The 12,322-nt window shown below is 41.6% G+C and overlaps 1 protein-coding gene across 1 annotated transcript; it reads right to left on the reverse strand.

The window, feature by feature from the left end:
* Positions 1 to 224: 224 nt before the first annotated feature.
* Positions 225 to 6,240, reverse strand: shisa3 (shisa family member 3). Its single transcript, XM_036567815.1, has 2 exons — positions 5,482 to 6,240; positions 225 to 2,483 (listed from the first exon to the last, which is right to left on the reverse strand). Exons 1-2 carry the CDS (start codon positions 5,750 to 5,752, stop codon positions 1,894 to 1,896), a joined length of 861 nt encoding a protein of 286 aa, XP_036423708.1. The 5' UTR covers positions 5,753 to 6,240; the 3' UTR covers positions 225 to 1,893.
* Between the last annotated feature and the right edge of the window lie 6,082 nt (positions 6,241 to 12,322).

The raw sequence follows: 12,322 nt of genomic DNA on the forward strand, positions 1-12,322 counted from the left end.
TCAGGTAACTCTCATTTTATGTAGCAAAGTACCCCCCCCACCACACACATACATACAAACACACACACACACTTGGCACTCCATTCCCAGTAAATCCCTCTCTCCTCTGCGCCCTCCTCGATTGTCACTAGGTTTAAATTGCCTGGTTTGTTTCCTTTTATTCAGTAAATGATTTTTTAAAAAATGTATAGAATCATTTCTTCTAATATGTTTTCATTCTTACATTCTTTCTTCAGTCTTTTCCTTGAGTGTCCCAACAATGGCATAAATGTTTGCATTCTGGCGCACAAAACTAATTTATTCCAGAAAGTTAGAAAACATTTTTATAAAAACGCATGAAAAGTGCATCAATTTAATAGAATTTAAGAGGTGCAAACAGAGGTCTGTGTGCTTTTTAATCTGGCACAGAAGTTTTAGATGCCCAGAATTTCACCATAAATCCATCGTGCCGAGGTCTCTCTCTCTCTCTCTCAGTCTCTCTGTCCCGCCAGTTTCAGCAGCTCTCCGGCTTCATCTGTCAACCACAATCACATCACCGCTTTCCTTGAAGTTCTGATGCGTGTGAGTGACACTGTGGCCTGCCAAGAGAAGCATCACTGCACACTGGCTGGCAGTGGCTGAAGTCTGCAAAGCTCTTGGTCCAGCAATGGAGTAAAAGTGATGATCCAATAACTGATAAGTCAACAACTGACCCATCATTGCTCTGCCCACCAATGCATTCTTTCACAGCAACTGTTGCCAGGTTAAACTGTGGAGCTTAATTCCACCTTTTATTAGCAGTCAAGAAAATGTTTCAAATGTTAAACATTTGAAAATGAATCTCTTTAATTTAGCTTTCAATTATTATTTTTTTATTTGATCTTTTATTGCTTCAGATGGTTTACATGAAAACTCAGCTTTCATTTATTTATTTCTTTTCTTATATTGTGGTTACAGAATAGTAATAATGATATAAGAAAATCAAACTCTGTCTGTAAAGCACTTTGAGTTGCCATATATAAATAAAGATGTGGTTATTATCTATTATTATTGCTATTATTATTTATTATTGTTGTTAACAAGCTTTACAATTGGCCAACATTGGCAAAAACCTTATTTAAACTTATGAATTTAGGTTGCTATTTATGTTCACTACTTAACATTGAGTTTCCAAGTTGAAATGGTACTGAGCTGGATTATGTTGTTGTAGCTGATTGAAACTAGACAGGCTGTAAACTGCCACAATGCTAACATGAGCTGAATAACACAACAAAAGGCATAACAGTGCGATCTTTAACACAATGCAGAGTAAATATCATTTGAAACTAGAAGGGGAAAGTTTGTAAACGAACTTTAAGTTGCCTTGACCAAAGATGTTGCTTGGCTGGTGGTATGGAATCCCAGGTGGTTGCTTAGGTGTTGCTAGGGCATTGCTATGGTATCCCGGGTGGTTGCTGAGATAAAGCTTGGCCATTGATATCTAATCTCAGGTGGTAGCTATGGTGTTTCTTGGCTGTTGCTATGTTATTCCCAGTGGTTGCTAATATATATGTGTGTGTATATATAGGTACTAGTATGTATGTGAGTCTATGAGGGGCAGTGTGAGAGAGATCCTTTGGGACATGATTTGTGAATTTTCTCAACATTCCTGCATTCATTCATTCAGGATTTTTGTTAATGTTCTAAAAAGCTTGTCCAACCTGCAGCAGTTGCGACGAAGGAATGCATCTTTTGCCAGTAAATAGTGTCACTACTTTTCTTCAAGTCCTGATGCTTGATGTGTGAGTCAGTGACACCATTGGCTGCAAAAGAAGCATTGCAGTGCAGTTTATTCCAGTCCAGGCACTCATAGAAAGAGAGATTCCAGTGTCCAGCTCTTTTCTGTCCTCAATGGTGCTGGACTTTAGCTCCAGTTCAACTCTGGCCAAAATCAGCAAAGTTCTTGTTCCCGCTGAAGGGTTCTGGCTGCAGGGGGAAGAAATACTGCTGGGACAGGATGAAGCTGGAGTCCTGGTGGTGCTGCTGTAGTTGCCCGTGGCCATGTGAGTGTGTGTGTGAATGTGAATGTGAGAGGCTGGTCTGTAGGCACTGTGGAGAGAAGTATGGTGGTGGAGGTGGTGGTGGCAGCATTGGCTGGGACCCGGCCGTGTTACAGGATGAGGATGAGGCCAGCAGGATCTGCTGCTGCGGGTTCTGCTGGAGGCCGGGGTCAGCCCTGCCCAGAGAAAAGCGGCGCAGCGAGCTGCCCCCGCCTGCGCTGCTGGAGCTGGTGGTGGCCGTGCTGGACTGACGCGAGGGCGTGCGCATGCTGGTTGGTGCTGCCCCAGGAGTCAGGATCATAGGGATGGTCTCACCCTGGCAGCTCCGCAAAGAGAACCGCATGGGCTGCTGAGCTGGCTGCTTCGGCCGCAGACACGTACAGCAGTACACGGCCACTAAAGAGGCAACCACAACAAACGCCACGAAGATGGAGCCCACCATCAGGAAAGGCATGTAGATGGGTTCTGAGAAAGATAGAAAAAGGGGGCTCATAGAGTAAATGAGGGCTCATAGAGTAAAAAGGGCATTGTGTATCAGATTGTGGATTATGGAAATGTCCTGAACTATGATGAATTATGTTAAACTAATGTTGTTGTGGTATAGATATAGACGCAATGTTTTTGAGGGAGACATTTGGAAAAATGTATTTCTTAAAATAAAGGAAATTTTTCACAGGCTTTATTTAAACATTTTGTGTTTTGTAATGATATGAATTTAGTCACAAAGTAATGAAGTATCTTTTTAACTGTAAAACTGTTACATTTTTATTGCACAAAAGTACAAAAGTCTGAGATCTGAAAGGATCCACCCATCCATCTTTCCACTGTGAGAAGACAGCTCAACTCTTTGAGTCTGAAAAGATGTGTAGCTGTCAAGACGACCTTACTGAGAAAAGGAAATGGGCCAAAAAAGAAAAAAAAAAGTTTGCAGATGAAACAAAAACGCTGCTGGCGTTCTGATAACAATGGACTGACCGCCCCAGAGTCCAGACCTCAACATCACTGAATGTGTTCGGGATTCCTTGGATTGTAAAAAGCTGAAAAAACAAATAACTTTTAAGACTGAAATTTGGCAGCATGGAAAACTATTACTGTAGATTTCTTTGAAAGCAAGTCTGCTGAAAAGATCACAATCTAGAATGAAGGCAAAGGGTGGACTGATATTATAATTAGTTTCTGAGGCTTCTGTTAAACATATGTATTTGTTTTTTTTCCTGACTTTGAAAAATTAAATATCTTCTATTTAAAGGCCACCTGGAAATATATGAATATCTAAAATATGTCTTTTGCATCCTAAGTAGTGCATTAAACTCCCACTGAACAAGATTTATGTTCTATATAGTGCCTTTTTAAAACTGATGTTGTACAAAGCAGGTTTATAGAAATGGGACCAGCCACCTGTGTCACTAAGGGCAACAGTGTCAAGAAAAAACTCCCTAAGAGCATGATGAAGAAACATGGAGAGGAACCAAGAAACCAAGACTCAAACGGGTAACGTATCCTTGTCTGGGCTGCACTGGATTTTGCTTTAATTGTAAACAAAGCATCTGATGAAACTCAGTTGATTGTTATTAGGGTTACTAGGTTTAGGATTTTGGGTGGAAGTTATGGTAAGGTTTAGGTTTAGGGCTAGATGTAATAGAATCTATCACAAGTCCAGTTGCATTAAGAAAATATTTAGTTCAAAGTTAATTAAAGATAAGCTGAGCATCTCCAAAGCATTCGCTCAAAATAAAGGAAACTGAGTATGTCTATTGCCCTTAATGGAGTTTGAATGGTTTCCAGCTCGTTAAAGAAACTGAAGTGTAAGTCATTAACTCATCCATCAGGCATTTTGCTGAAATGTTTACATTAATGCTGAGGGAATGCGCTGCTTTAGATGTGGGACCCTGCGTCGGGTACTGTTACTGGAAATGACATGCCAGTACAAACAAAATATCTTCCTCTGTCTCTCTGTCTGTTTATGTCACGGCATCCGATTGCAGTGAGGGTCAGAGTGTGGAGCCCAGGGCCAAGAGCAATGGGACAGATGGATGGGTTATACGGGCTGGACCTTTCAGAGGTTTACTTAAGATAACGTACAAAGTGTATTAGATACATAGTGATATATCTAATCTAATATTAAAAAACTGCTCTATACTGCTAGATCCCTGATGGTGGTTGTCTGATTGTAGTGGGTGATCAGTGGTGAGTTTAGAGCAGACTGAGCAGAGGTGTGTTTATCCATTACACACTCAGCTGCCTCCCAACTGCTGCCTTATTATGTATAGCAGTTTATATAGATTATTGTTTAGAGTATTAATTATTAATCAGTACTTATATATTTATTTACAAACAATGAGCGAAAGGATCTATAGAGCATAAGACTCTTGCTATTGTCATTAGTATTAATATTGTTGTTGTTGTTACAGTACATAAAATATTTGTAAATTAGTTATACTATAGTCTGTAAAACCCTAAACAGTCCAACAGCTAGAATTTGGTCACTATGGGTGACATTTCCATTCACAGTCTGTTGGAAAGGAGTTAATTATGATAATGATGTAATGAGTATTAATTCTACACATATATTGATTTCTGAATAATAGTTACTGTTCTGTAAATAAGCAGAAGTCTCCCTAAAAGTCCCCACACTGTTTAATAGTCTTATTTATTTATTTATTTATTTATTTAAATATAAATCACCCAACACTGTATAGTCTTTCTACATTCACCTGGTAAAGCTACTGTTTGATATATAAAACTTCCATGTAATGCAATCTGTTCTCTAAAACATACATCAGAGTAAAGTTCTGTTATTTGTTCGGAAAAGTTTTTACTATAAAAAAAAAGTATTTTTTTCTTTTTTAACATAATGAAGAAAGCTGACTTTATTAAAACACTGAAACTCCTTCTAAAAGTAGTAATTAAACAATAACGCAGACTCGGATTAAAGCGGATCTGCGAATTCTAACCGAATTTATAATAACGAAATTTTCATTTTTAAAGGTTCTGCACAGCCATCAAATACTGTCTTTGTATATGATGTTTTCTTAATATACATAACGCGCTGTAATAAACATTTATTTGGGTTTTTAACTGACGAGCAAACTGCAGCCTGGTGATTATTAAAGTTTGAATCCTATTAGGAGAGAAACGCATCATTTACACGCTGAAAATAACCTTATAGCCCCGCGGGGTCAGCAGGAGCTACACACTCACTTCCATACCCTCTGCGCGTGTTTTCTAGTGGCATTTTTGCTTCTTCTGATGTTAATCTGTGAAATTTATTTCCATGTATTTCTTGTTTCTTTTGTTGTCACTGTGGAGCTTTAGCGTTTTATTTCAGACCCAGACAGTGAACAGCGCCTGATAAACTGCACTAATAGTCGCCGGATGCGCTCAGAAGGACCGCCGCAGTTCTCTGGTGGAAGAGTTTTTTGCTACTTTAACTTGACTTATTCATTCATTTTTTCACTCTTACGTGCTGTGTATCCGCTGTTTTCCGCCTCGCGGTCGTTCGTGCACGCGCCCTGGTCGAGGCGCGCTCCTGCGGCGGCGCAGCAGTACCTCAGCGCGCAGGTCCCGCAGCACACGCGCGCGGCCGCCGTGTCCAGCTGCTCGGGACACTGGAAACCCTCGTGGTAGTTTCCGCTGGTGTCCAGCCAGCCGTGGCAGTACTCGCCCCGAGCGTCGGACGCGCCCAGGGTCCAGGACACGCAGCCCAGCACGAGGCAGTGCAGCACGCGCGCCATCGCGCAGAGAGAGAGAGATATAGAGAGAGAGAGAGAAAGAGAGAGAGGGAGAGGCGGTTAACAAGCCCGGGTTAAAAACTCAGTCCGGCTGTGCAGCGATCACCGCGGCGCGTGACTTCATTCGCATCTTCAGCATCAGCGCTCAGTCTGCTCTCATACTCAGCTCTGCTCCACTGCAGCGCCGAAAACACGAGATAAACACACAAAACTGCTCCAAACAGACTGGAAAACAGCTCGGACTGGAATGTGTGGAATAATTAAGAAGAACAATCATATGTTCCTCTTAAATAGTCACTTTAAAAGCGTCACGGTGTAAAATCTTCACCGGGCTCATCCGGAGATTTACAGTCATCGAAACGCATCAAAGTCCGGAGTGAACCCGAGTCCAACTTTGCTGCAGTTTTCCAAGCATCAGAAAGTAAATCCCTGCGCGCGCCTCTTCTCTCCGGCTCGCTCGTGCAGAGTCGCTGTAGCCGAACTGAACTCGAGCTCCGTTTTGTGGCTGTGTTTTTTTCGCGGGTTCGTCATCACTCGCGTGGTAGCTCAGTGGCCCCAGGGCGTTATTGTTAGGTTTTTGTTTCCCACCCCTATTCAGACAAAGCTCCGCCTACCGCACTAGGATTGGGTGGTAGATCATACACCGCAGTATGTCTCGTGAAATGTTCACAATATTTGTTTATATGAACAAGAGGTCGACATAAAAACATATACTGTCCAGATCAGATGAAAGTAACAGCAAGTCCTTCTTAGCATCTCGCGTTGCTAGGCAACATAGTTATAGAGCGTTTTCCTTTCCCACCCGTTTTCAGAGACGAGCCACGCCCCCTCCTGCGCTACGAACATGTTGATCCTCACAGGCAGGCCGCCCAGGGGGCGGGGCTTCTCGGAAAACGAGTGGGGAAAATTGCACTTCACTTCGTCGCCTAGCAGCGCGAGACGCTAAGAAGGACTTATTTCACTTCCTAAATAATATTTCAGCTGCGTAGCTTTGCGGTCTTGAAGAAGCGAGATGGCGTTTTAGTTTACATAATCACAAATTTCGCGAAATGTAGAAGAAATGTTGTGAGTATGAAGGGCAAGCAAATCCTAGCGCTGGACGAGGTGGGGCTTGTCCGAATACGGGTGGGAAACAAACACATCCTTCAGCCCGTCATGCCTATTCGAACTGTAAAGTGTCTTCACTTCTGACTTTTAAGGGAAAACAGTTTAGCTGATATGGACTCGGATTAATTATGTAATTATTGACCAGTTATCTCGTAATTATTTCCGATGTGTCAATGTGCAATTTAACCTGCACGCGTTCTTTTTTCAGTAGCCTAACAAACACTCTTTAAAAAGATGGGTCTTCAAGGGTTCTTGAGTAAAGAGAATGGTTCTGTTTTGAACCATGAGTTCTAGACAGAACCATTTGCATTTTGAAATGGTTATTTGCATGGTGAAATGGTTCTTGAGATTGATGGAGAATGTGCTATATATGTTTTTTTGAAAATGGTTCTATATAGCACCAAAAACGTTCTGCTACTGTTACTATGTCAATCCTGTAACAATAGAAGAACCCTTACTGGTGCCATATGGAACCATTTTCATCAATATGAAGCACCATTTACCCATAGAACATTTAAGCATGTAAATGGTTCTATACAGAACTCATGGTTCTAAATAGAACCATTCCCTTTACTAAAGAACCCTCTTTTTTAAGAGTGTACATGACTACTGAACTGACGCTTGGTTCAGAGTTATATGTATTGAGCAATAATAGTGAATTTTAGGAACATAGACCGTCTAAAAGGATTACACTGATTTGAACTGAGGCTAAAATGGGGAAAATCTAACACTTTATGCAAAGCTGAAGCTTTTGACTATTATGGAGTATGAGGTAAGGGCACAGTTTCAAAGAGTGAAGGCTGTGGAATCTGGAGGCCCTGATGGATCAGCTGTAGGACTGATCAGTGTGCCTCTTTCCAGTCACTGGACACTGGCTCAGTCTGTGATCCGTGGGAAAAGGTCAAGGTCTGTGTGACAGTGCTAAAGAATAGCAGACCAAAAGAGTTAATGCTTTTCATCCTGTGGTGTTAGCATCTGTCTCCATGAAGTGTTTGGAAAAACTGCTTCTAAGTCATTTACTACTCAGTATTACTCTTTACCTTGAGCCGCTCCACTATGCATATAGGAAAGTTGGGGAGGGGTGGGGGGGTTGAGGATGCACTGCTGGATATGATCAACAACACTTATGACCACACAGTCTGGTCAAAGCTTTGTTCTCGGACTTCAGCAGTGCTTTTAACGCTAGTCAGCCTTATGTATTGGTCAGTCAGATGTTGGATGTAGGTGACAGCAGTTGTTTAATTGCATGGAGAAATTATTTTCTGTAGAATCACATAATCCTGTGATGTCATCTGAGTGGTCAGTACAGGTGCCCCACAGGGCTCTCTGTTATCACCAGTTGTATACATTTGCAGAGTGTGTGGCATCCAAAGCCAAAAAAAGTGCAGCAGAGATTTTCTTAAGGCAGATAAACGTGTGATTTGCAATTTTTCTATGAATCTGTTCTCCAGAGCGTCCTGACTTTTAGTCTGATGTATATGTTTGGGAGGATGTGTGTCCAAGGCTGAGACAAACTACAGAGATTAATGAAGACGGCAGGCAGCAAATAGGATTATACACTCTCAGAAAATAAGGTATGAAACTGTTGCTGGGGACTACCCCTCTTGTCACTGTGGTGGTACCCTATAGGGTACATCATAGTAGCTTTAGTCAGGGAACATAATTGTACCATAATTTGCTGAAATTATATTTTCTAAGTTGAATTGACTCCACACACCCTGTCTCGTCTCCAGGCTTTTTATTTTATTGTTCTGTTTTGAAACAATAGGTTATGAAAAAATACAAATATTTACTTTTCACCTGGGAAACACTTATTTAAACTACCCAATCGGACCTTAAAACCACTGTTGCACCTTTGAGGAAACATTTGTATAGTTTGTACCTTGATGAATGAAAAATGTACCTGCAAAGTACCTTTATTTCTAACAGTGTAGGAACTGAGCAGTTGCCACTTACACAGCTTTATGCTGACCTTCTCTTAAATAAGCTCTAATGTACTATCAACTACTATCAAAGGTTCCACTAATCCTATATGTCAACAATGTAAATGAGTCAAAGTGGTGGAATGTTACAGTGCAGATTAAAAACAACCAGATTCAAAAAGTCTGTTGTTCCTGCTGCTATAAATATATTCAACAGTCAAAAGGGGCGTGCTTTGGAATGTAGTTGCTTGGCTGCACTTCTGTGGTCAAAGGTGTTTTTGGATTTTTTTGTAGTAGCTTTTTTTTTGTATACTTTTTGTGCACGTGTTACTGTGTGTAGTGGTATTGTTGTTAGTAGTGTTGTGTGGACATGTGGATAGGTTTTTGCACCATTCACCAACTGAATTTCCTACATGGATAATAAAGTTGACTTTTCCTTGAACGGGGACACTGTCACAGACAGACAGAGTCAGCTCAACTCTTACTTCTTAACAAGTGAGAAAAGGCTGCATGATGGTTTACGTTCTTCGTTCAAATGCAGCACTTCGGTTCGAAAGCACAGGGCTGATATCTGTGCACGGTGTGTGGTTTTCTGTAGTTCTTCTATTTGTGCTGTTATGTCGCCCTCTAGTGGCCGCTTCACTGTTAGAGCAACAGTGGCGCACAAAAAAATGAATGTTATTATCGTCGCTTAACGAGCAAAGTAATGTACTATAGCCTACGTAGGCTGTGTGTGTGTGTGTGTGTGTGGTCATGGCCATTTATTTATCTCTTTATGAGGACCAAATGCCCCAGAATGCTGACTGAGAAATATTTGGACCTTATGAGGGCATTTGATGGGTCTTTTTGGAAGCTTTTATTTATTATGTTTTACTTACATAAAATACCTAAAATTCTTTTCAAGTCAGGGTTAGATCAGGTGCAGCGTTTTAGTTACAGTAATGCAGCAGGCAATGGAAATATTTGTGTTTCCGTGTCCCTGGACCCCTGGTTCCCAACCTGTTCCTCGGGGACCCCCAGACAGTGCACATTTTTGCTCCAACCCACCTCGCAACACATAGTCCTACTAGAAATAACAGCATGGCTAGTCACCAACAAAACCATCAAAATTGTGTTTTGATGCTGATATGCTGGTCAATCAGCATAACCATGCTAGGATGACCAGCTAAAAAAAGGACCAGACCAGCGCTAGACCAGCATGAAATGTTTGCTGGTCTGTGCTGTGTTTTTTTTTTTGTCAGCAGGGAGGGATGAAGGAAAAATATAGACTGTCTTGGGGGCCCTGAGGACCTGTTTGGGAACCACTGCCCTAGACAATATGTTAAAAACTGTAACATTATTTAGCTAGCTGTGTTTATCTGATATGGGTATACTTCGCCTCTGTTGCCTACAGTAAACAGACGCTGGTGAATGTGTGATATTTAATAGCACATGCATGACCTTCTGTAGACGTCACAGGAGCTCTTTGGGACTTTTTATTCCATCCAGCTCACACATTAGATGCCTAGCTAAGTCTAGTGGTCATGTCCAAAATGTGGATGAAAAAATTATACAAGTGTAAGATTATATTACATGCACTCATTGGCTTCTGTGTATCTACACTCACTGTCCATTTAATTAAGTAGTTTTGCCCTCTGCTTCTCTGGATTATTTCTCAGCCCTGTCTTTATCCCATTTTTCAGTGGTCAGGACCCCCACAGAGCTGGGATCATTTGGGTGGTGGATCATACACATTGCAGTGACACTGGTGTTGTGGTGGTGTGTTAGTGTAAATGTGTGCTACACAGAGTGGATCACACACAGTGGTGTTGCTGGAGTTTTTAGCTTTGTGTGGCCACTCACTGTCCACTCTGTTAGACACGCCTACCTTTTTGGTCTTTGATCTTTTCTGTTGCTACACAGTTTGTGTTAGTCATCCTCTAGTATTACATCAGTGGTCAGTTTGACAGTGTGACTAACAGAAACTGTGCATCAACAGAAGATTTACTCTGACTTTACACAGACAAACATGAATTCTATGCTAGTCTAAGCTGGTTTATGCTGGTCTAGTAATGGTCTGGTGCTGGTTTAGCTGGTCACCCAGCGTGATCATGCTGGTTGACCAGCATACCAGCATCCAAAACACAACAAATACTGGTTTTGCTAGTAACAAGCCATGCTATGCTGGTTTTTCTTGCAGGGAATAGAATGAACAGTAAGTGGACACAGTGTTTAAAAACTCCAGCAGCACTACTGTGTCTGATCCACTCGTACCAGCGCAACACACACTAGCATTTCTATACCATATAAGTGTCTGATTGGGTGGTGGAGTGATCCCCCACCTCAGTAATGCCTGCTCTGTGGTGGTCCTGTGGGGGTTCTTACCATTGATAATTGGGGTAAAGAGGGGCAAACAAAGTATGCAGAGAAACAGATGGACTACAGTCTGTAATTTTAGAATGACACAGTGCATCTATATGGTAAGTGTAGCTGATGAAAATGAACAGATACAACAACCAGTCACTGCATTAAGAACACCCCCTTGTATCTACACTCTTTGTCCATTTTATCAGCTCCACTTACCATACAGGTGCACTTTGTAGTTCTACAGTTACAGACTGTAGACAATTTTGTTGCTCTGCATACTTTGAAATACAGGCTAAAAGGGGGGCTAACAATGTTTAGGACCATTACAGAGCAGGTATTATTTGGGTGGTAAATCATTCTCAGCACTGCAGTGACAGTGTTTGTGTGTGTTGTGCTTGTACAAGTGGATCAGACACAGCAGTGCTGCTGGAGTTTTTAAACTCCTCAGTGTCACTCCTGGGCTGAGAATAGTCCTCCATAGCATCACCTCCACAGCTGCGGCCTGTGACCAGTGATGAAGGACTAGAGGATGACTAACACAAACTGTGCAGCAACAGATGAGTTACTGTCTCTGACTTTACATCTACAGTGTCGACTAACAAGGTAGGCGTGTCTGCTAGAGTGGACAGTAAGGGTTTAAAAACTCAAGCAGCACTGCTGTGTCTGATCCACTCATACCAGTGCAACACACACTAATATACCAACACCACGTCAGAATCACTGCAGTGCTGCGAATGATCCACCACCCAAATAATACCTGCTCTGTGGTGGCTGTCCTGTGGGGGTCCTGACTATTGAAGAAGAGGATGAAAGGGGAACTAACAAATTATTCAGAGAAACAGGTGGACTACAGTCTGTATTTGTAGATCTACAAAGCATACACATGGTAACCCTGCTGAAAAAAAAAACCAAAAAAAAAACATAGAAATCATTCAAGTTTCTGTTGGTTCATGGTGGTGTCCAGTAGTCAATAATGGTACTCTGTGCTTTCGTGACGCGTTGATATCACCGTGTAAAGGATTCTAATGGTTTAACAGGTGTTCTGGGACTGATTCCAGATGCATTTGATGGTTTCCTAATGGGATCTAAAGGTGTCCTACAGGAAACTAGTGCTCTCTAAAGGTTAACCATGAAGCCATTTCTTAGTAGAAAGCAAAACCATTAGGTTTTAACACTAATGGTTGTAAGGGTCTTTTTT

The sequence above is a fragment of the Colossoma macropomum genome, unplaced genomic scaffold (genome assembly GCF_904425465.1).
Source record: "Colossoma macropomum unplaced genomic scaffold, Colossoma_macropomum, whole genome shotgun sequence".
Lineage (NCBI taxonomy): Eukaryota > Metazoa > Chordata > Actinopteri > Characiformes > Serrasalmidae > Colossoma > Colossoma macropomum.

Bases quoted from the DNA above. Each gene is read 5' to 3' on its own strand.
- shisa3 (XM_036567815.1), bottom strand. From the start codon at position 5,752: ATGGCGCGCGTGCTGCACTGCCTCGTGCTGGGCTGCGTGTCCTGGACC. The intron at 2,484-5,481 runs GTAAGAGTGAAA...TATCTTTCTCAG, and splicing joins AAACAGCGGATACACAGCAC to AACCCATCTACATGCCTTTC.